General features: G+C 44.6%; 1 protein-coding gene and 1 non-coding gene across 2 annotated transcripts in view; both read left to right on the forward strand.

The window, feature by feature from the left end:
* The first annotated feature begins 1,413 nt into the window (after positions 1 to 1,413).
* Positions 1,414 to 24,700, forward strand: part of ZKSCAN1 (zinc finger with KRAB and SCAN domains 1) — a 67,575-nt gene continuing 44,288 nt past the window's right edge. The window contains exons 1-7 of the mRNA XM_058711886.1: positions 1,414 to 1,983; positions 12,477 to 12,989; positions 13,234 to 13,387; positions 15,425 to 15,516; positions 15,793 to 15,919; positions 18,331 to 19,221; positions 24,099 to 24,146. Coding sequence (XP_058567869.1) covers positions 12,564 to 12,989; positions 13,234 to 13,387; positions 15,425 to 15,516; positions 15,793 to 15,919; positions 18,331 to 19,221; positions 24,099 to 24,146 — 1,738 coding nt within the window. The 5' untranslated portion in view covers positions 1,414 to 1,983; positions 12,477 to 12,563. The remainder of the gene's footprint in view (positions 1,984 to 12,476; positions 12,990 to 13,233; positions 13,388 to 15,424; positions 15,517 to 15,792; positions 15,920 to 18,330; positions 19,222 to 24,098; positions 24,147 to 24,700) is intronic.
* LOC131501758 (U6 spliceosomal RNA) lies at positions 8,902 to 9,003 on the forward strand. Its single transcript, XR_009256885.1, has one exon. It is a non-coding gene; the product is annotated as a U6 spliceosomal RNA (small nuclear RNA).

The raw sequence follows: 24,700 nt of genomic DNA on the forward strand, positions 1-24,700 counted from the left end.
GAGTCACATGCTGTTTCGACTGAGCCAGTCAGGTACCCCTTGCCCTCCTTTCCGATTGTTTCAATATGTATCTCCCATTTAAACTCCCCCAAGAAAGGGAATCCAATGCTTTACTTCCCTACTGTTCCATTAGAACTCTGAGGCCGGGCTGCCTCCATAGTTCCAGTGGTCAGAGTATATCCAAGCTCAGCTTCCATCACATGCCAGACCTGATCCATTCAATTCTGGTGCAAAAAGTGGTTACACAGCATTAATGTGGCAGGTACTTCAGGCTTCCCAGTCACCTATCCAATACAACTGTAGTTCTGAACGATGTTTAAAATAATAAATGAAAAAGGTGTACCTGGGTGGTTTAGTTGATCCAGCTCTTGATTTCTGTTCAGGTCATGATCCCAGAGTCATGAGATGGAGTCCCAAGTCAGGATCTGTGCTGACAGCACAGGGCCTGCTTAGGATTCTCTCTCTCTGTCTCTCTCTCTGTCACTCCCCCATGCACGAGCTCTCTCTCTCTCTCTCTCTGTCATTCCCCCATGCACGAGCTCTCTCTCTCTCTCTCTGTCACTTCCCCATGCACGAGCTCACTCTCTCTCTCTCTCAAAATAAATCAATAAACTTTAAAAATAATAATAAATAAAAAAGATATGATATGTATGAAAGCAGAGAGGAAAGGGATAAATTAAAGCCATCACATTCTTGTTAGGGTAGAGGGATTACAAGTGATTTTTTTTCCCTCCACTTTCCAATTTTCATTTAATGATACTGTATGCCTCTTAGTTTTCACGGGTTTTGTTTTGTTTTGTTTTGTTTTGTTGAGACAGAGAGAATGAGTGGAGGAGGGGCAGAGAGAGGAGAGAGAGAGAGAATCCTAAGCAGGCTCCATGCTGAGGTGGGAGCTGGAGACCGGGCTGGATCTCACCTCACCACCATGAAATCACGACCCGAGCCAAAATCAAGAATTAGATGCTTAATCCACTCAGCCACCCAGGCGCCCGATCAAGTTTTTTTGTTTTTGTTTTTTGTTTGTTTTTCTTTTAAGTAATCTCTCCCAAGCAATAGGAGTCGTGCAACCACTACTAAGTTCAGTCTCTGTCATGAACCTGACTTGGAATATAGAATAAAGTTACAACCATTAAAGCCTGTGGTCACCCTTACACAGAAGGCAGAGCAAGGTTGACTTTCCCAGCTAAAGGTGAAGTGAGAATTATCGTAGGTTGTGAAAGTACCCTAAAGGCAAAAGTGTCTGTTATTACTCTGAAAACTCCCCTTAAACTGCTGTAATACCATATGCCACATGAGTAAAACACAGAATCTTGTAACTACTTTAATTATGGAAATACGTCCTTTGTGCACAGGTCAAATATTGGAAAACCCCACGCACTTAATTGACTGTCATCTCCAGGGTCAGAGAGAAGCTACCATGGCAGTTTTATGAAACCAGCCACCCCTGGCTTCACTTTGATCTTCCTCTGTTTACATACCCCTGTTTCAATTCCTTGGCCACAGACATACAATTACTAAGAATTATTAGTGCTTGATAAGAACTATAATTACTACAATGACTGCCCGAAATGGAAAGGGCAGGAGAGAAATCGAATTATCATATGGACTGGTGTCTGAGCTGGGCCATTTGTGTCTCGTAAACCTGAACCCCGCCTCCGGTCCATTCCCTGAATTAACTCCCGGCGCACCCGCCGAGCGCGGTAACCTTAAGACTGGAGGCTTGAGCACCGAAGGCAGGAGCGGGATCCAGCGATTCGGGAATCGAGATGCAAATTCCTCCTGCGCTCCTAGAGAGGACCCGGAAGCGCAGCGCAGTCCCGGAAGGCGAGATGCTGACACACTTCCTGTCTTTGTGACTCATTGTGTCTGTGTCGAGGCGTCGGGAGGGCCTAGGTCCGTGTGCAGCGCCGTTCTGCCGGCCTGAGCCCCAGAGTCAGCTCCCCTTTCTCGCCCAGCGCCCCCAGGCTGCTCCCGGGGCTCACGGTGAGACTTGGGGCCGGCCTCTGGGGAGGGCGGGCGGCGCCGCAGGGTGTGTGCGTGAGGGTGGGCTCTGCAGCTGCGGCCCCGGGGTCCCTCCAGGCGGCCCGGGGGAGTGTGGAGAAAGTCCAAGCCCCTGGCCCGACGGTTGGAAGCGCCGTCCCCCGGGAGACGTCCCGCCCCGCCCCCGGGTCCAGGCGGGGAGGGGGTGAGGGTCTAGTGGCCGGGGGTACCCGGAGCCCTGGGGAGAAGCCGTCTGCGGGCCCCTTCCGGGCCCCTAGTCCGCAGTGTCGTCATCGTCCTTTGACGTTTCTGAGAACCGGGTCGCGAGCGAGCCGACCCCTGTCTGATTTTACTGCCCGTCCTTCGTCGCCATTTGCTTTGATTCCAGTGAGAGACTTTTTTTTCGGGGTCCTTCAGGACCTCGAGGTGAAAAATGAGGAAGGCCGAGTAATGGACACGTTTTGAGGTGCCGCTTACGTGTTTCCAGATCACCTGCTTCTCATCCCACTTCCACCCGCGAGCGGTGATTAAAGGATATTGGAAGCTTAGAGTGGAGAAAGACGTGGTTCGGATCTAGTAGAGATTTTGTACATCCCACTTTCTCTTTCTGCCTTATGGAATATTTTGAAGACTTTTAAAAATGATCTGTTCGGAAGATTACGTGGTTCCCCCAACCCCCTCGGTTCTGGGTAGTTAACTCTGCTTGTCTTCGAGTGGGTGAAGAGTGAAGGGAATTTGTGGAAATTGCACCAGGCCATCGGGGAGACTGGTTGCCCGAGTGACCTTGTATTAGTGACCTAATACAGGACTCTTCTCCAGCTCTCAGTTTTGTCATCAGTAAAATTAACTCGATTTTCTCAAAAGGCCTTCCCACTTTGAAATTACTTGATTTGGCCAGTGCAATCGAAAAAAATTGAGCTACAGTTTAGCCTGAAGCTGTGCCCCTCCCTTCTCTTTCCTGCTGTGCCTCCAGGACACAATAAGATACTTTCATTTTAGAGAGTGGCTGTTACATGGCCTGGGACCAAAGAAAGCATTTATTGTACAGGCCAGTGCTAGGCGGATAGGAGGTGGTCAGTAAATACTTGTTGAATTGAATTGTGGAGAATTCATTGTAACCAGATCAACAAAGTACTGTTAGTATATATGCTGGCCATATGTGGAGAAATAGCTTTATTACAAAGGGAACCATAAGGATAATTTGCCCCAGAACATATCTCCAAGTTTATATTGTCTCTGAATCACTGTGCAAGATACCCATTCATTATTTCAGGCAGTCTTCCCCAGTCTTAAAGTACCAACAAGGAAGCTAGCTACTTAATACACATAGTCTTAGCTACTTAATACACATAGTCTTTTGCTGATTGTCTACTTGATCTAAACATTAATTTTTTTTTTTCTAACTTTATATTGCATCTAAATACAGGTGAGTGCTATGTTAAATTTTACCTTTTCATTCTGGAGTAGTATTGGTATTCTTTGGGTAGCTGGCTGTCTTTTAAAGGGAGCTTTTTCATGTTAAAAAAAAAATTAGGGGCACCTGGGTAGCTCAGTCGGTTAAGCATCTGACTTCGGCTCAGGTCATGATCTTGCATTTGTGAGTTCGAGTCCCATGTCGGGCTCTGTGCTGACAGCTCAGAGCCTGGAGCCCGCTTTGGATTCTGTGTCTCTCTTTCTGCCCCTCTCCTGCTCGTGGTCTGTCTCTCAAAAATAAATAAATGTTAAAAAAAAAAAAATTAAAAAATTTAGGGCGCCTGGGTGGCTCGGTTGAACAGCTGACTCTTGATTTTAGCTCAGGTCATGACCCCAGGGTCGCGCGATCAAGCCCTGCATCGCGCCCCATATCAGGCTCCAGGCTGAGCGTGGAGCCTGCTTAAGATTCCCCTCCACCGTGCAGACGCATTTTCTTACCCTGTGTCTCTAAAAAATAAAAAAAAAATATGGAGTGCCTATGTGGCTCAGTCGGTTAAGGATCTGATTTCGGCTCAGGTCATGATCTTGAGCTTCCTGAGTTCAAGCCCCGCGTTGGGCTCTTTGATGTCAGCACAGAGCCCACTTCAGATCCTCTGTCTCCCTCTCTATGTGTCCCTCCTCTGCGTGTGTGCTCTCTCTCTCAAAAATAAACATTAAAATTAAAATAAAATAATAATAAAGTAAAATAATTTTTTAAGAAGCTTAACAAAACTTAAAATTCAAAGCTCTGTTCAAAAAAGGGAAGAGAGGGTGCCATTTGTTTAAACTTTCAAGACTATGCTCTGGAAAAGATACTGACCTGCTTAGAAAATAGCCTTTGGAATAAACCGAGCTTGTAACTCCAAGCCCTTTTTGTAAGAAAATCGTTGGTATTTGTCCTTGGTGACAACCGGTGGCTGGGGGTAATCTTATCTAAATCGGATAGGGTGTCAGAATGTTTTTCAGCTCAGAGGGACCCCAGAGGTAGTTTTCTACTCCCCTCCCCCATTTGACAGATAAGGATACCGAGTGCCAGAGAGGTTGAATAATTCACTCAGGGATGTGTAACTTATTTGTGGGAGACTAGAGTTTAGGTATTCCAACCTGTGCTGCTTTCACTGTTACAGGAATTCTGTTGCTTAATGTTTTAAGCAGGCTGAAAATTGGAAAGTACAGTCATAGCTCTTAAGTTTGTGGAAAACAAGGTACTCCTCTACCGCTTACTGAATGCCAGACACTGTTTAAAGAGCTTCATATATTGTTTTTTTTTTGGTTTTTTTGTTTTTTTTAATTTTTGGGACAGAGAGAGACATAGCATGAACGGGGGAGGGCCAGAGAGAGAGGGAGACACAGAATCGGAAACAGGCTCCAGGCTCCGAGCCATCAGCCCAGAGCCTGACGCGGGGCTCGAACTCACGGACCGCGAGACCGTGACCTGGCTGAAGTCGGACGCTTAACCGACTGCGCCACCCAGGCGCCCCAAGAGCTTCATATATGTTAACTCACGTAATCATCACGACAACTCTGTGAGGAAAATTTTTTTTATTCCCATTGCACAAATGCAGAGAGATATTAACTTACTGAAAATGATCAGCTGGTAAGTGGTAGGGTAGCTTATTGAAGCTTCTCCAAATAGCCCCTGGGGCTAATCTGAGGGCAGTACTGAGTGCTGTATGAGTGGGCAGAAAAATACCACACTGTAAATTCAGCAAGTATTTCTTTAAAACTAGGTGTTTGCAAGGAATCCTACCAAGTGGTCTAAGAGGTACAAAGAAACATTCCCTTGGGTGCCTGGCTGGCTCAGTTGGTGGAGCCTGCGACTCTTGATCTCTAGGTGGTGGGTTCGAGCTCCACGTTGGGCATAGAGCTTACTTTAAAAAATAACAATTAAAAAAAATGAAGAAACTTACTTTAGCAATTAGTCCAGTTGAGGAGGAAGGCGTGAACAATTACATTACAGAGAAAGAAATACAACTTCCATGGCAGATGCTTGGCAGAGAGCATTTGGGCCAGAAGTTTAGAGAGAGGAGAAGAGGTTGTTTGCTCAGATCATTTGAGAAACCCAAAATAAACCCAGCCCTTCCCACTGCTGTTGTGACTTTTCTCTTTGCCTAAGTAGGAGCACACATGTTGAGGGATGGGGGAGAGGGCCTCATAACTGGGGGAAGAGGGAATGTGCCTATGCCCTCATCTCTGCCCCTTTGGGTCTCACTTCCTCCTCAGAGTCTCTTCCTGTTGAGTCCCACTGACCCAATAAATATCCCACCTTCCCCCCACCCCCCAAGCAAGCTCTGTGCCCAACGTGGGCCTTTGAACTCAACAACTCCGATGTCAGGAGTCACATGCTCCACCAACTGAGCCAGTCAGGCACCCCAAGAAGTATCCCAGTCTTTAAAACTCTGGCCTAGGTGTGGGCACAAATCAAATTCCTTTCCTTTAGTCTCCTTCGTATAGCTGAGACAAGATAAAATTTTCATGAAAATATGAAAATTTTTCTGATGCTAGACTAATTTCTACACCAGTCCTGCTCAGTTGCCCCTGGTTAGATTTGAGATGATTCCTACTTGTGTCTCCTGCTGTGTCTCCTTAGCCACACAGCTCCCTGGTGAAAACAGATGGCAAATGAGGCCCATTCCTGGGTGGTGATCCTTCACAGGCACCTTCAGAAGCCTTTCCTCTGGGAAAGAACCTGTGTGCACACAGAAGCTCTTCCTAACCCCATGTGTTGGGACAGAAGGAGTTTGGCATGATGGCTAGAGCTTCAACTGAGGGTTCCTAATACCAAATCCTACCTCTGCCCTTTAATTGCTTTATGACCTTGGGTGTGTTATTTAACGTCAGTAAGCCTTAGTTTTGTCATTGTAAAGTGATATGATCATCATAGCTCCCTGCTAAGATTGTTCTGTGAAACACTTAATATCTGGTCCATGGAAAGCACTCAACGAATATGAGTTCTTATGCCCCTGAATGAATGTTCTTGAACAGTGATGAGGGGCAAGTGGCATTTTAGCTAAGCTCTAAAGGATAAGTAGGATTTGAAAAGGCCAGAAGACTGGGAGAGGAAATCCCAGACATCGACTGTGATGTGAGAATAGGATGGTCATCAGAATCCAAGGCATATTTAGGAGCTACTCCTTCTGTGGATGGAAAAGGTTCATGCCGGAGAGGGAAAGAAATTGATGCTGATGGTGAACTTGAGAGGAAACTGGGACCAGGTACTGGGGACTGGTGACTGGAAAGCTGTAGAGGTTTAGGGGTTCCTTCGGTGGCCCAGTGGCTAAGCGTCCGACTTCAGCTCAGGTCATGATCTCACAGTCTGTGGGTTCGAGCCCCATGTTGGGCTCTGTGCTGATAACTCGGAGCCTGGAGCCCGCTTGGGATTCTGTGTCTTCCTCTGTCTCTCTCTCTGCCCCTCCCCCGCTTGCCCCTCATTGGGCTGTGTGCTGACAGTGGAGAGCCCACTTTGGAACTTCTGTCTCCCTCTCTCTCTGCCTCCTCCTCTCACACTCTCACTGTCTCTCTCTCAAAAACAAACATTTTTTAAAGAGAGAAGAAAGAAAGAAAGCTATAGAGGTTTGTGAAGTAGGGGGAAGGGGAATAAAGGCAGGAAACCAAAGAGCGGAAGCCAGACCTGACAGAACTAGGTAATTACTTCTTCCTGGTGCTTGGAGACTGAATGCCTGTAAGGAGAGGAATCCAGAAAGGTGAGATTCTGAGCTTTACTGAATGAGGCATTAGTAGAATATCTGATCGCTAATTGCCACTAAAGGGAAACAAGAAGTGGCAGGGGAAATGGCAATATTTTGAGTAGCTCCTCTTTCTCCTCGGTTTAGCAGAAATAAACTGCCAGGTTCTCTAGCAGATAAGTACAAAGAAGTCAAGAGTCTTTGTCTTTCAGGGGCTTAAATTTTAGTTGGGAGGTGATGGGAACTGCAACCGAAATAACGATAATGCAAGGAGAATATATGTGGCATAACTAGGAACAGAGAAGGTATTGAGGGTGTTCAAAAGAGGAAGGTATCTTAGTTAATCTGGAACGGCAGACGTTTTACATCTGGAAGAGTACGTCAAAATTTGACCAACGAGGTTGACGTGGTCGAAACTGTTCACAGCAAAAGTGTGACGATGGGATATCCCACCCTGTGCTTGGGGAACATGAATGGCCAGAGAGGCTGAAACACAGGGCATCACGAGGAAGAAGAGCGGGGGGGGGGGGGGGGGGGAGTGGAGGGGGTGGAGAAGACTGGAAAAGTAAAGTAGGGTGTGTGCTTTGAACACTAAATTGGCAGATAGCAAAAATTCACAGGCGCTAATTGAGGAGAAAGAGATGCCCGGAAGCGTACTTTGGCAATACGGCAGTGACCTCGCTTGGTTCCTACTGGACCTGGGAGAGATCGAAGGTAGAGAGACTATGGCACTGTGGCACAGATAGGGAGCCGGCCTTAGGGTGGTGGGAAATAATTGTGGGGGCCACAGAAGGACAAGGTAGTGTTTCTTCTGAGTTTTCAGAATGAAATTGAAGAAACTAAGGCTTTTAGGAATTATTTAGCCTCCGGTTGGGAAGACGCTAGCCAAAGGAGCCATCTGTTGGACTGCCTGTCCCACTGCCTCTTCCTGTGGGGGCAGCTTTCCTAACGAGGTCTTGGCTGTTCTGATGCCCTGGCTTCAGGGCTGTCTCTTCCCAGACACGGCCTTGTTGACACACCAGTTACTTCCCTGGCTCCTCTAGTGCTGATGTTGAAACTTCCTTAGAACAGTTGGCACCTTCTGCTTTGTATTGAAATTATTTGTGTAAAAATGGGAATCCTGCTTCACATCTTTGTATCCCCCTCCGTCTAGGAAGGCACTTGGCATATTGTAGCCTTGGAGAGGGAGATGTTTAAGAATTTAGTCATAAGGACTTTACCAAGGCAGCTCTGAAGTTGTAAAACGTATTTACTGCAGCAAGGAGGGTGGGGTGCAAAACCGTTCTGAAGGAGATCAGCGGGAAGGGCTGGGGGGTGGTTTGCACTGGACTTGACCAGCTTAAAATCACAGAAAAAAAAGTGACTGAATTCCCACATTTCTGTTTATTTCTATGTCTGTAGAAAGCCTTTTTTTTTTTTTTAATTTTTTTTTTTTTCAACGTTTTTTATTTATTTTTGGGACAGAGAGAGACAGAGCATGAACTGGGGAGGGGCAGAGAGAGAGGGAGACACAGAATCGGAAACAGGCTCCAGGCTCCGAGCCATCAGCCCAGAGCCTGACGCGGGGCTCGAACTCACGGACCGCGAGATCGTGACCTGGCTGAAGTCGGACGCTTAACCGACTGCGCCACCCAGGCGCCCCAAAGCCTTTTTGAATATAACGTTCTTTGTTGTTCCTAGAGTCCGCTACTTTAATAAGGATTTTGATTTTACTAAGGACAAAAAAAGTTAAGATAGAAAAACCAACCCTGTGAGAAATCTCAGATTAAAACAGCCATCGCCAGTGCTCGCTTTGGCAGCACGTGTGGTCAAATTGGAACGATGCAGAGATCAGCATGGCCCCTGCACAGGGACAACGCAAGATGCTGAAGCGTTCGATTAAAAAAAAAAAAAAATCACCTCCCAGCTTTTTTTTGGACACATTCCTATCTGTAAAAATTATTTATAAAAATTGTATACATGTAGTATTATACCAGTATTTTATATAACAAAACAAGGATACGTTTAATTGTGCTATTCAAAAAATACTTTTGTGTTTTAATTGTACATGATCCCTTTTCTACCATAATTACCAAAAAATTTTTTAATGAGAGCCGTGTAATTAAAAATGCTTTCTAGCTTAAAGTTCTTGGCTTTGGATGATAGAGCAGTTGAATGCTCTGTCTCTAAAACTTGAATTTGATGCTGTTGAGACGAAAAAGATACCTCACAAAGATTTGCCAGTTCAGATGGAAGAAACACATTGTCAGCTCTGCTTAGTAACTATTGGTCCTATCCACCACGCAAAATTTTTGTTGTTGAAATTCAGCTAGTACATTTCCATTTTTCAGACCCTTAAATCATCTGTTCTTAAAAACTAATCAAAAGGTGGCATGCCTAGCTGGTTCAGTCAGCAGAGCATGATCTTGGGGGTTGTGAATTCAAGCCCCATGTTGTGCATAGAATCTACTTTTAAAAAAATCAAGGGGTGCCTGGGTACCTCATTCAGTTAAGCATCGGACTTGATTTCGGCTTAGGTCATGATCTCACAGTTGATGGGATTGAGCCCGTGTCGGGCTTGGTGCCACTGTTAGCATGGAGGCTCCTTGGGATTCTGTCTCTCCCACAGTGCCTCTGTCTTTCTCAAAATAAATAAATTTTAAAAAAGAATCAAAGGTGTTTTAAGTGGTTTTTTTTTTTTAGTTTTTTTTTTTTTTTAATTTATTTTGAGAGCAAGCACATGCACATATGCAAGCAGGGAGACAATGGCGGTGGGTGGGGGGGTGGGTTATCCCAAACAGGCTCCACGCTGACAGTGTTGTAGGCATCGACTTGAGGCTCAATCCCACGAACCGTGAGATCATGACCTGAGCCAAAATCAAGAGTCTGATGCTTAACGGACTGAGCCACGCAGGCACCCCTGTTTTAGGTTTTTAAAAAACAGACTTTTGGGGGCACCGGGGTGGCTCAGTCCGTTAAGCATCAGACTCTTGATTTCGGCTCAGGTCATGATATCATGATGGGATTGAGCCCTGCACTCACAGCATGGAGCCTGCTTCAGATTCTCTCCCTGTCTCTCTGCCCCTCTCCCTCTTGTGCACTCACTTGTTTGCTCTCCTCAAAGTAAATAAACATTAAAAAAAAGAAAAATCTTCTTTAAAAACACAAAAACAGACTTTTAAGATCTTAAAATTCTTCATTTGGAAGATTTTATACAGTGTAGAAAGTATAAGGTTTTTAAATATTAACAGATGATTAGGTTTGTCCAGGATACTTAGTATCATCTCTGGAAGTTACAATTACATAACAATGTCTGCCCCCCCCCATGCACTTTTTTATTTTTTTAAGCAGCTGCCCTGTCACTTATTGGTTGTTTTCTTGTTGAATTAGTTTGACATTCGTTCTTACCCACTAATCTGCGTGAGTGAAACCTCGCTGTAGGTAGAAGCTTCATCTGTGCCACTTTTTTTTTTTAATTAATTAATTAATTAATTAATTTTTTAATATATGAAATTTACTGTCAAATTGGTTTCCATACAACACCCAGTGCTCATCCCAAAAGGTGCCCTCCTCAATACCCATCACCCACCCTGCCCTCCCTCCCACCCCCCATCAACCCTCAGTTTGTTCTCAGTTTTTAACAGTCTCTTATGCTTTGGCTCTCTCCCACTCTAACCTCTTTTTTTTTTTTTTTCCCTTCCCCTCCCCCATGGGTTTCTGTTACGTTTCTCAGGATCCACATAAGAGTGAAACCATATGGTATCTGTCTTTCTCTGTATGGCTTATTTCACTTAGCATCACACTCTCCAGTTCCATCCACGTTGCTACAAAAGTGTGCCACTTTCTTAACGTGTGTTTCCACTGTTTGCGTTTCTTCGAATTGTGCTTTTTCTGTTGGAGTCTTTAAGCTGCTGGTCTTTTTTCTTCTTTTCTTTTTTCCAGATGTAATTGACATATAACATATTCCAGGTGTACAACATAATGGTTTGATATTTGGGCAAAACGATCACAACAAATCTAGTTAACATCTGTCACCACAATTACAATTTTTTTTTTCTTGTGATGAGGGTTTTTAAGGGCACTTAGCAACTTTCAAGTATGCAATACAGTGTTATTCACTGTAGTCCCCTTGTTGTACATTATGTTCCTATGACTTCTTTAAGACCTGGAAGTCTATCATTTGAGCCCTGTCACCCAGTTTGCCTGCCCCTGTACTTGTCTTTTATGAAGACAAGATTAGTTCAAGCTGGATAAAATAATCCATTATTCCACATAATTGGTCTCAGGTAAACTGGGAGATATCACAGTACCTAAAAGCGAACAAGTGAAAGGAAATTTTGGCAGCCCTCTGTGTGGGGGAGGGAGGTTCCCACTTTTTCCTTGGGACGTACCCTGTGACGTGTGCCAGTTCAACATTTAACCAAGGGCGGGTGTTAATGTCAGTTTGTAACATGCCGTCTGTAGAATGGCACTGGCGGTCGTGCCTCCCTGCTAGTGCTGTGGTATCCGGAAATAAGATGACGTGTGTACTGCTTGAAGCCTGGTACCTGGCGCCCTGCTGACACTCAGCTCTCTCTGGGACGAGCACTTAGAAGCATGGCGTCGTAACCTGCTGTCCTGGAAGTTAGGTGTTCAGACTCAGGCACACACCCTAAGGGTGTTATTGGCCTGTTGGACGTTTCTCTCTGCACGCTTCTTTTTTTTTTTTTAATTTTTTTTTTTTCAACGTTTTTTATTTATTTTTGGGACAGAGAGAGACAGAGCATGAACGGGGGAGGGGCAGAGAGAGAGGGAGACACAGAACCGGAAACAAGCTCCAGGCTCCGAGCCATCGGCCCAGAGCCTGACGCGGGGCTCGAACTCACGGACCGCGAGATTGTGACCTGGGTGAAGTCGGTTAAGTGCCTAACTCTTGATTTCAGACCAGTCTGATCTCTCGGTTCATTTGTTCAAGCCCCACCTTGGGTTCTGCATTGACAGTGTGGAGCCTGCTTGGGATATTCTCTCTCTCTCTCTCTCTCTCTCTCTCTCTCTGTCTCTGTCTCTGTCTCTGTCTCTGTCTCTCTCTCTCTCAACAAACAAACAAAAAAACTTAAAAAGAATTTATTTTTAAGTAATCTCTACACTCAACATGGGGCTCAAGCTCACAACCCCGAGATCGAGAGTGTCCCACATGCTCTACCAACTGAACCAGCCAGGCACCCCCTCTCTGTAAGCCTTAACATATAAAATGACGGTGAAAACAGTGTGACTCTGGAGGTTTTGTTTTTTCTTTTGCTTTTCAGAGGCATTTTCAGTGCCTTGATGTGCAGCCTTGTGTGAAGTGTTGACACAGGTCACTTTTCATAAAGGTACTAATAATTATGTTTACTATGTCAGGAACAATACCGAAACATATCAGAAAACATCTAGAACAGAAAGGAGAGCACAGACCCTGTTTGGATCAAGTCAGCTCCCTGAGCCTGAATGATGACTGCAGAATCCAGGGAAGCCACAGGTCTGTCCCCCCAGGCTGCCCAGGAGAAGGATGGTATCGTAATAGTGAAGGTAGAAGAGGAGGATGAAGAAGACCACATGTGGGGGCAGGATTCCAGCCTGCAGGAGACGCCGCCTCCCGACCCAGAGATTTTCCGCCAACGTTTCAGGCACTTCTGTTACCAGAACACTTTTGGGCCTCGAGAGGCTCTGAGTCGACTGAAGGAACTTTGTCATCAGTGGCTCCGACCAGAGATAAACACTAAGGAGCAGATCCTGGAGCTGCTGGTACTGGAGCAGTTCCTCTCCATCCTGCCCAAGGAGCTCCAAGTCTGGCTGCAGGAATACCGTCCTGATAGTGGGGAGGAGGCCGTGACCCTTCTGGAAGATTTAGAGCTCGATTTGTCAGGACAGCAGGTAAGAAGAAGGTGAAACCTATTCTGTGTAAGCAGCACTTGGGCTGTAAGCCTGGAGCAAAGAGAGAGTTGCAGTTTGAAGCTGGCACTGGTAGTCTTCGTGGTGGTTATTCTTCTCCGCTCAGATGCTAAGAGGTGCTCTGGCCTCCTTCGCCTGCATCCACTCGTTATACGTACCCTCTTTCTGTTCATTTAAACTCTGGTGTAAAAAATGATTTACCCATAAACCCACCATTTGTCCTCAGGTCCCAGGTCAAGTTCATGGGCCTGAGATGCTTGCCAGGGGGATGGTGCCTCTGGATCCAATGCAGGAGTCCTCAAGCTTTGACCTTCATCATGAGGCCACCCAGTCCCATTTCAAGCATTCATCTCGGAAGCCTCGCCTCTTGCAGTCACGGGGTAAGAAAGAAGCAAGATTTCATGTGGGGGAAAGCAAACTGTCCGGGGTGGGAGTGCCCTCTCTGTGTTGCTGAGGGCCTGTAATAAAAAAAATTTTTAAGCATGCTTGGTTTTTTTTTTAGTCATTACACTTTATTGTCATTATTAATAAATAAATATTGGGGGAAATGAAACTTACAGCTCAACCTCAGGAGTTAACGTTACTGAGATGGTAAATAAAATGTGCATCTTGAACTGGGGTGGACGTTACATTATTCTTGGAATGGTTAGCATTTTGGATGTCCAGATTTTTTTTTACAGGAAAGTGCTAGGAAGTGGTAATATATTTCCGGTCTGGGTTTTAAGACACTCTCGTTAATGTCCTAAGTTGCCTTGAAAAGGATCAGTTTTTAAAATTCATTTTATTTCAGATGTGTCAGAATGTTGTAGAACGTCTTTTTCTAGCTTCCAAAAATTTCAAACAGTGTGGAAAGGATGGGAAAAATATTTTGGTTTTTTGTGAGGAACATGAGGAAAAAAAATCATTTCAGGGTCATGTAAATGAAAATCAGTTTAAGTATTTTTTCCTTTGAGGGAAATATTAATGTCTTTATCCGATTTAAAAATCAAAGTAGGTATGTAGACATCTCTAAAAACAGTAACATACTTGCTATTCTGATGGTTCTCTGCCATATAGTCATTATCATCAAAAAAAAAAAAAAAAACAGTAACATACTAAAAGTCATTGTTCGAGAGGAGTTGATAAAGGAATGTTCCTTATCCAATGTGTTTATTTGTGATGGCATTTAAGGCGTGAATATTAGAGCTGCAGAAAACGTTCTCTGCGTGTTGGAGAAATCCATGTAAATCAGTGCATTGTGATGTTTGATTCACCACTGTCCATGCAGTCCCAGCCATGTCCTATCTAGGACTTGCGAGGTCTCTCTACCCTTCACGTGGGGGAAGCCAGAAAATTGAAGAGGGTATTTTTAGTTTTAAGTGCCAGATTAAGAGCTTTTTGTCCCCAGAGTTAGCAGTTTTAGAGACCCTGACACCTACCCTTGATGCTTACTAAATAGATCTCCAGGGAATTCAGCCATTTGCGTTTATCCTCAATTCCCTCTTGGCACTACCCCTCTTCCAGAGTCTTTCCTAATTCTCAGAAGGTTAAAATGCTAGATACTTGGGTCTTTTTTGCACATTTTGCTTTAGCTTCTCTTTTAACCACTTGGTCTGAAATAGTTACAGGGTTTAGTAATTCAGTTTCAAGTTCGTTTCTCTTCTGTCTTTGCAGCTCAGTAACATCATCTGTTTATCCAGTAATACTTCCAAATCTCACATTACTTGGCAAGGGAAGATTTTAATTTTGCGGTTTAGAAATTTGTGTAGTTGTTCTTACACATTGCAGTTAGTGTGATCATCTGATCGATGTCTTGTATTAGATCCATGTCAACCCACGCTTTTATATACTTGTGAATGTCTTGTCGACATCTGAAGCATGTATGCATTTTATCAGAAAACTGTGGCTGAGGGAGAAAAGTAGAAGCACAAAAAACGGCCAGAATAGATTCCCTTGTTACTCTGAGTAATGTCTCTGTTCTGAGACATTACTACGGAAGATTGTTAGCAGTCATGTTATAGTGTTCATAACTCAATGAAATTCTGATGCTCTGGCTCTTTGGACTGCGGAAAATTAAATTGTGAGCCAAACTTGAATCATGGACTGAATTAACCCATATCTGTAGCTGAGAATAGGAAGCTGGCTCTGCCATTCTTAACTGTGTGACATTAGACAAGTCATTTACCCTCTCAGGGCTTGGATTCCCCCTCATTAAACTAAAGGGATTGGACCAGGTGATTTTAAGGACCGTTTTATGACACCTTGTGACTCCCACCTAAAAGTCTTTTCTTTGTTAAGTTCTCCGTAGTTAACTATTCTGTAGTTAAGCACTGAACTTCGAACATGCTGGTGCAGGAAAGAGAGTGCCCCGGGCCCTTCTTGGAGGGGAGGCCCAGCACAGAGCTGGTTTCACTCACAGCTCCTTTCTCCTCCCTCAGCTCTCCCTGCCACCCACGTTCCTGCCCCTCATCACGAGGGGAGTCCCAGAGACCAGGCGATGGCATCTGCACTATTCACAGCAGATTCCCAGGTGAGCTGTGGGCCCCTCTGCCCTCCTGAGACCCTCGTGTCTGCCTCTCTTCCTGGAGCTCTTTTAGCTCTCTCCACCCAGGACACAATCTTGATGCCCCAACCCACAGAGTAGCCCCACTCCTCCTGATCCCATTCACCAGAGCCTTATGGTCACCTTTTCTTTCCCAGCATCCTGTAGGTTTACAGTCAATTCTGTCCCTGACTCCAGGTTTGGGTGATGGGGTTGTCCCTGAGCTTTGGGAGAACTGAGTGTGGGGCTCTCATATTATTTCAGGCAATGGTGAAGATCGAGGACATGGCCGTGTCCCTCATCCTGGAGGAATGGGGATGTCAGAACCTGGCTCGGAGGAATCTCAATAGGGACAACAGGCAGGAGAATTATGGGAACGTGTTTTCCCAGGGTAAGACTAATGCAGGATTGTTGTCTGAGATTGTTTTGCATCTTTTTTTGTTAGTTGTGGAATTTCTGATATGGTCAGCTGAGAGTTGACAAGGATTGAGAGACTACTGAGCCCCCCCCCCCTTTTTTTTTCAGACCAATTAGAGAAGGAGCACAATTACATTTACTTAGCCCCCAAAGCCTGATACTGTGATTCCCTGATTCCAAGTGGATTTTTTACCTTTCAGTAGTTTTTGCTGTTAGAAATCAGAAATACTCTTGTGTTCTGAGTCCTCACCTCTTCAACCAATCTGATCCTAGGATTCTTCTCCGGTCCCCTTGGGTTGCAATGTAGGTGCCTCTGTCGAGGAGGTAGAATCTGTATTTCCTATTAGGTCCATGTGAGACCTGATCATTGGTCTAGTCCTAACCTAGGACCACATTCCTGGAGTTACCAAGCATCCTCCCCTGGGCTTTCTGTCTTTTTCCATCCTGCGAGCACAGCTCCACAACAGCTTTATTTAATTCATGAACTTGCGCCTGTTACCTCTTTTGTGATTAGGATTCCCAGTTTCCAAACCCAGTGCTGGTCTTCTGTGGAGAGGTCTGTTCCTGAATGAGTAGTAGGAACAAAAAGAAGTTCTAAGAGACATCATCCAGATAGATAAGACAAGGTGACACAATTGACAAACATTCCCATTTGTCCCTGCAAGACCTCAAGCCTTGGAAGACAATACTGGACAGCAGCTCCCAAATCAATAGTATCATGGGGGGTTCACGGTGAGACTTCTGCCGGGGGGGTGGGGGGGGTAGGGAGGAGGGTCACTGAAGGGGACTGAAGAAGGAACCTCAGGTTTTGTCTTGAACCATAGATATAACCGGGTGATAGTTTCCTCGTTAAGCCAAGGAACTGATCTGTGTTTATGAGCTTGGTATTACCTACCCCATGATAACTTCAAAAAGCAAACAAACAAAAACTGAGTACAGTCTGGGAACTATCCAGATAACCAAGGACTTTGGCTTGGAATTCAAAAGAAGTGGACTAATGTCCTCAGTATTCATGGCGATTTCATCACTAAAATCAGAGGTTAGATACCGTTCAACTCTCTGTAATTTCTTTCAGAGGTCTGTTTGGGATAGTGCAGACCCACTTGGAAAGGGTTCTTAAAGCCCAAGTAAATAAAGAATAGGGTTGAGATATCTTGGGTCTCTCCCTAGATGATTGTAGAGATAGATAGATAGATAGATAGTCTCTACATATACACATTATAGATATATATATGTAGATATAAATAATACTGCATGGTTTTTGAGCAATTTTCAATCTCTATTTAAAAATAACGACATGCAGAATTTAGCAGTCTACAGTAAAGGTGTATTCCAGTGTTTTACCAGTGCGCTGGTTGCTACATGAGATCGTCAGCCTTGTGTTTGTAAAATTTGGGATTTTTACATTCTGTCTGTCATGGGCCATATACAGAATTGTTTTCAGTTTCTTTTCTGTTCTCCGTTATTCTCAGTGGTCTGTCAGTGAAGGTTCTAGTTACGTTTATTAATGCCCCAACCAGCTGCTTCCCCCTTGTCTCTGATACCTGAGCACTGTCAGCTCTGTGCTGCTCTCACTGGAGGAGGTAATCTCCTGTGTCTCAAAGACCTGTGTAACCTGCCAAGTCCAGAGCTCCTTGTTTTGTCCGTTAACCATGGACTTGTAAAAAGCTCACAGAATTGGAGGAGTATTCACTTTTCCTGTATTAACTATGTATATGCCTTTCTTTGTGCTAATACCACTTACTGTTTTCTAGGAGAGACCTGTCCATTCTTTTTTCAAACTCAATCTTTATTAGAAATGGAAAGTGATTTTTTTTTTTATGTTTATTTATTTTTGAGAGAGAGACAGAGTGTGAGCTGGGGAGGGACAAGAGAGACAGGGAGACACAGAATCTGAAGCAGGCTCCATCCAGGCTCTTAGCTGTCAGCACAGAGCCTGATGCAGGGCTCGAACTCACAAACCGTGAGATCATGACCTGAGCCGAAGTCGGACGCTCAACTGACTGAGCCACCCAGGCACCCCTGGGACGTGATTTTTTTAAACATATATTCCTTCAAATTAATTAGGGGGTGACCAGTCATACAACTGTGAATGATGACCTCCTGCATTCCTCATTCCTTCCTTCTCTAACTGGTCCTGCTCCCTCCGCTCTTCCCAGGTGCATGCTCCCATGCTGTCCTCCTGCTCTGTCTGCCCTCTCCTCCCCCAACTCTGCTCCCTGTTATCCCCATTTTCTTCCCCTGTTTTTCTCATATTTCATCCCTGTGGATACTGTGATGCCACTTTACAGGCATGTAGAAGCTTCCTGGAGAACAGTGTCACTTGATTGATTACCCCACAGGTTGAAAAGAAAATGTTGCTATTTGTATTTTCTGTTGTGTCAGGTTGTGAAAACAGGAATGAGAATGAGGAGTCAGCCTCAAAGGCTGAAAACGCAGAAGACTCAGCATCACGTGGGGAGACAACAGGAAGATTCCAGAAAGATTTTGCAGAGAAACGTGAACAGCAGGGCAGAATAGTAGAAAGGCAGCAAAGAAACCCTGAGGAAAAAACCGGAAGAGAAAAAAGAGATTCGGGGCCAGCTACGGTCAAGGAAAAAAAACCCACCACAGGAGAGAGAGGTCCAAGGGAGAAGGGTAAAGGATTGGGAAGAAGCTTTAGTCTGAGTTCAAACTTTAATGCCCCCGAAGAGGTGCCGACGGGAACGAAGTCCCACAGATGTGATGAATGTGGAAAATGCTTCACGAGGAGTTCAAGCCTTATTCGCCATAAAATAATCCACACTGGAGAAAAGCCCTATGAATGTAGTGAGTGTGGGAAAGCCTTCAGTCTTAACTCAAACCTTGTCCTGCATCAGAGAATCCACACCGGAGAGAAGCCTCATGAATGTAACGAGTGTGGCAAAGCCTTCAGTCACAGTTCAAATCTCATTCTCCATCAGCGGATCCACTCTGGAGAGAAACCTTATGAATGTAATGAGTGTGGGAAGGCCTTCAGCCAGAGCTCAGACCTTACTAAACATCAGCGGATCCACACGGGGGAGAAACCCTATGAATGTAGTGAGTGCGGAAAAGCTTTCAACCGAAACTCATACCTTATCTTGCACCGGAGAATTCACACACGAGAAAAGCCGTACAAATGCACCAAGTGCGGCAAGGCCTTCACCCGGAGCTCGACCCTCACTCTACACCACAGAATCCACACGAGAGAGCGAGCCCCCGAGTACAGCCCCGCCTCCCTTGATGCCTTTGGAGCATTCCTGAAAAGCTGTGTGTAAGGCAAGGAGTTGTCAACAAGCCATTTCCCCCTTCTGTTTCCAAAATTACCTTAGAGACATGTGCCCACGGAGGGGAAAAAAGGCAGCCTCAACAGATTATAAAAGTCACACTTAAGGATCCTTGTAGCTACATCAGCAGTGTTCTGCCTTTGCATAGTCTGTGGGCATGTAATCCCTCCACACAGCCCCTGCAGGGGAAAGCTAGTCACATGGAGAATCCTCACGATACTTCCGTACAAGACGAAAGCACACATCACGGCAAAACGTCAAGCTTTTCAGTAATGAGGATACCTTTTAAGGTGCTCTTGGCCCAAAAAACCACAGTACAAAATTGAAAGATTAAGATTGGCCCCGTGAAAACGATACTGAGGTTTAAAGCTGCTTGCTGCAAACAAACCCCACTTGGCCAGCATCTTGCTATCCCGTATTTCTCAAAAAGAGGAACAGTGGAAACAAAAACTGCATTGGGACATGCTGCTCAAACTAGTTCTAGAGATGATAAGTTATATATGTGATCACTGGTAGCCTGCCAAAGCTATAGAAATCTAGGACTGTGCTGATCAGTATCAAACCAAAGATTTCTGGCTCTTCCTGAACGAGGGTACGTGCACCAGTCTACAGTTCCAAAGGACTGCAACAAATGTAGATGGCTCTATCCTCATCACTGAGATAAATCCTACTGAAATGGCAACAATGATTCAAAACCCTTCTCTCCCTTCTCGAAATCCCTAAAGCACTATGGCACTCCTAAATGCATTTCTCCACAAGCTAGCACTTGATTGTATACTGTCTTTTAATCCACCATTGTTTCGTGTATGAAAGTTTTCGTCCTGCCCCCTGCCACACCCCAGCAAAGAGATGCTTCGATCTTCAGGGGATATATTTACATCCCCGTCAGCACTGGACACAGTGCTGAACACCTAAGACGCACTCATTATACCTGACTTCTAACAGGACTTTCTATGCTTATGATAAAGTCCTGTGTGAATCACGAGTACCTGAAGTATGGTAGCCTGGCCCAACTTTTGAAGAGGACCTTCGGAATCCGAGGCATGCTAAAGCTCTGGGGTCTGATGCTGTTTTTATCCTGAATATAAAAGAAGGGTGCTGGCCAGCTGCCTGCATAGACTCTTCCTAAACACAGATCTGTGAGTAAGTACCATGGAATGTCAGAAGTGACTTTATTGTCATCATCTTAAGAAAAATAGGAACATTTACTAAGGCCAGTTTTTAACATCTTTCTGTTCCAAAAGATCTTAGAATTCTCTTCAGTCAGCTGTTGAACGTGATCATTTAGGCACTTTCTGAGTCATTTGTAACTAAATATAGTTCAGAAGCTATAATTTGTGTTGCTTTTCAGAAAAAGGAAACCTGTAGAGTGCATTCCCCCCCCCCCCCACACACACACACTTTTCCAGAAGCTTTGCAAAAGCATTTGATATCGTTAGCTGGCAATTACCAAACAAGTTTGTTGCTCTGAGGAGTTCACCAACAAGCTGAGACGTGGTTGGGTGTATCATAGTTGAACTGCACAGCATCTCTTCTGTTTCTCACCCCTGAAGACTGAGGGGAGGTTCTGAAACTCATCTTTTCCATCGTCTGTGCAGGAGGAAGCAATTGGCTGCCTAGAAACTAATGGCAGACGTTTTTCAGATACACATACGGGAGACGCAGGTAGCATGGGCTACATAGGCAGTCCTCAGGGACTTGGGTAGAGATGACTCTGCTCCTGAGAGTGTGCAAATGATGGTGGACAGCCCTGCACGAACTTAGAAACAGACTAAGAGCAGACCCGAAGACTCCCCTTCCTGGGGAAACCCCACATAGAGTTTGAGGTTTTCCATCAAGAAACAAAACTATCATTGACCAGTTGTTCAGTGACCCAGCAGCTCAAGCCTGGGAGACAGCATGGCTGTATGGGGAACCAGTAAGGTGGGGACAACTGTGGCCTCAGTTCCAGACCAAACTAGAAATTCTGCACAGCAGTAATTCTTTGGCCTCTCTTTAGAGCTGGGACCGACCACAGCTCCCCTGTAGCTTCTAAACAGTCCTGTCAGTGTTGGCTGAGGAAACTTCAAGGAAGTCTGCAGGTGACCAGACTATTTCTGTCCGTCCAGTTTCAGACCAACAGAAGAGATAGTCCAGAAGAATATGCCTACATAGCTTTTTATAGTCCGTGAAGGTGGAAGAAGTGCTTTTAAGGTTTTTTTCAGAGAGGACGCCGCGGTGGAGGCTTCACGGCTGGTGCTCATCAGCAAAGACTTGCCACTGGGGAGCACCAGGAGCAGCAGGCCGCTTAACCCCAGGCACTGATCAAAGCACTGACTGTTCTGGAGAGGGAACGAACTTGGGTTGGTTCCACATTGGTCCTATTTTGTTGTTGTTGTTGTTGTTGTTGTTTTTAGCCATAACTCCATGCTGACATTAATTCAGCCATCGTTTTGGGGTTTTTTGTTTTGTTTTTGTTTTTGTTGTTTTGTTTTGAAAAGGAAAGTTCAGTCCAGCCTGTGCCCTCCTATTTCTCTTCCTTGCTGACCATGGGGGAGCCACAGCGGTTGCCTCAGATCTTCAGCAGATGCACTTCTGAAAGCAGCCATTTGAAAATGCGTTTTCTGGGGGCCGGGGGGGACAGGCTATGGCTGTTCACGAAAACCTTTCACATTGGTCCATTTATCAGCTGCTCAGTGTAGAGTGTAATTGGGTCACGGTCAGAAAGGCTCACCACATCTCATTAGTGTGTCAGGACACTCAGAAGTTCTTGACTGGCCGAAGTCTATTAACAAACAGTTTAAGTACTCCATAGTTAACCATTAGCATGCTAGTTGACCTGATGGAAATTTTTGAAGGGTTTTTAAAGGATATACCTTAAATACACCTGCCAGGAAGATAAGTAAAATTCTTCAGATTGTGGGGGGGATTTGTCTGTATTCCAGCCTGGCAGGCAAGGCTCCAGCCTGAAAAGACAGATCTCTGAGGCATCTTGATATGTAAGACACTTCGTGTTTGATCAAAGGCATAAAAGTGAAACTGTGCTAAATGTGTACAGACAGCTCGCTGCATTTGATACGTGAGACCATTGACATCTTACATACATCAGAAAACTCATTCCAGGAAAGAACCTCGAGAATACGATAAATACGGCAAAGCCTTTCATCACATCTCAGCCCTTGGCATCCAAAAGCTTACACTGTAAATAAACTTTATTAATATTGTATGTGAGGAAAACTTTCACGTATACCACTCGTTGCTTTGGACAGAAAATGAATTCCGTCAGTATGTTCCAATCATGTAATGAATTTCAGAAACACTGCAGAGGAAGCTTGATCCACTCCAGAGGATCCACAGAAGAAAAAAAATGTGGGGAAATGCTAAAAAGAAGGCAAAAATTGTTAAAAAATTGTTCATGTTGGGTACTTCTATATATTTTGTATGACCCACAATGTCAATGTCTGTGTTTTGTACCTTCAACCCCGGTTGTGATTCTGTGTATTCCCTGTAAACAGATAATGTATTTTATTTTAATCTATTTGACAGAACACATCACTCCAAAAGAGCAAAACTTCTGGAGTGAGTAGTGAAGGAGTTGATGTGGGTATAGACAAAAAGTCGGTTTACAGAACGGAGGAGGGGGAAGAGGAGAGAAAACCTTTAGAGTTTGGTGCTCACCAAATCGGAAGAGATTAGTAGATTCCTTAGGAGAGACAGGTCAATAGGCCTCTAAAATGGAACAGTTCCTATAAACATCTGCAGCTTCCTGCGCGTTTTCTCTTCAAAGCCAGGAAGTGGACCTCTTAGCTGCCAGCTCACCATTTCAGGCAAAGAAAATGGGTTCTCTGAGCTTGCAAGGTGGGGGAAGAGGGGCTTCTCCAGGAATCAAGAGTAGGGAGTGCACTGGAAAGGCCCATTGGGACCCATTAACCTGACCAGGTCATATAAACTATGGCCCTGCTTCCCCCACTAACTCTGTTCTCTATGCTTAGGCAATTTGGGTTAGCAGAACGCCAGGATGGGCCCTTTCCTGGAAAACCGGCATCCAGTTCCTGGCATGGCAGGAAGTTTTTCTGATAAGGCTTGAGAAGCGTTTTGCAGTATTTGCTTTGGCTGTTCTCCTGTGTAGCTTCCCTGCTCCCACTTACTTCCCGTGATTATTAGAAGGCTTGTGAAGATTCATAGCTGTGAAGGAATTTTTTTCTTCCTTTTTATCCTAGAGTTGATCACCTTTTATTCCAGGGTCTGGTCACCCTGATGTCCTCATCTGAAGCTAGCTAACCAGGTTCATCCTACCATCCACATGGAAGATTCGTTATGTGAATTGGAGTAACAGTATTAAAATGTAGTCAAACGGTGACAGCACTACTTGCCAGAGGAGCCATATGTTTGTGTGTCCAACTCTGAGCAACTTCTCAGAAATCTTTATGAGGGGGCTGGGTTCCCCATCTGGGAAACCAAATGAAGGTCTGCAGGTTGTGAAATGAAACGTAGAGTCAGAAGAAGAAACTAAGTGGTATAAATAGATCTTTTCATAGAAGTTAGAGTAGATTTTTTATTTCAACTACCACTGGAGAGTTTAATAAAAAGCATTATTTGCAGAGTTTTCCTAACCTAGGTTTAGATTTTGTTTTTAGAATGGACACACTACTGTACATTTAAAAGCAGTTACTTATTTTGCTATTCAAATTAATTTTTTATTATATCTGAAGATGAAATTATCTGTTTTACTTTTCAAAGCTTTGTAAAACAAACTTGAAGTTACAGGGAGGCTAAGCCATCTCCAATTCTGCAGGTCAAATAAAAGTTGGAGAAATAACTTTGGGCATATCATACAACAGAATGTGTCAATGTGAGAACTTAGTTTCATATTGTTCTGTTTGACAGTGGATGGCACAAACCTCATGTTTTCCTCTTATCCTGAAACAGTGGAAGGTAAGGAGAGGCATGAGGTTTGGCTTCTAAACACTGTTATTTTAACAGCTTTTTTTTTTTTTTTTAATGTTTTGAGATTTCTCCCCTCTGTTTACTTAAAGAATTATGGCCCACTTAGAATTACATGGTAATTAGCAAAGCTCATTGGTCTTCAAGTTCAACTTTCTCCCTTCAGCAAGCACTCATGAAGCAGTGAGGCCGAGTGAGTGTCTTAAGAAATAAAAAAATGAGACCTGCAAGTGATTGAAAGGTGGTAATAAAACTCAGATTTCATTCCAGTTTCAGATTTGGGTTTTAAGTTTCTTGAGTCCAGGGAAGGGACTAGGCAAGCGCAGTCGCCGCGACTCAGGTGTGTGTGTTACTGCTTGCTCGCCTTCCTCCTCACCTCAGCCGCTGACCAGTGTAAGTAAGGTTTCTTTCTGCCCTAGCAGGGACAAAGCACGTTAGGCTCCAACCAGCTTCTGCCAGTAGCAGGGGTTACATGAAAACAAATAATTGGGGGGAGGGGGGATGGGGGGGAGAAGGCGGATGGTGATTGTGCAGAAAAATCTTGT

This window comes from Neofelis nebulosa, chromosome 18 (assembly GCF_028018385.1).
Source record: "Neofelis nebulosa isolate mNeoNeb1 chromosome 18, mNeoNeb1.pri, whole genome shotgun sequence".
Classification (NCBI taxonomy): domain Eukaryota; kingdom Metazoa; phylum Chordata; class Mammalia; order Carnivora; family Felidae; genus Neofelis; species Neofelis nebulosa.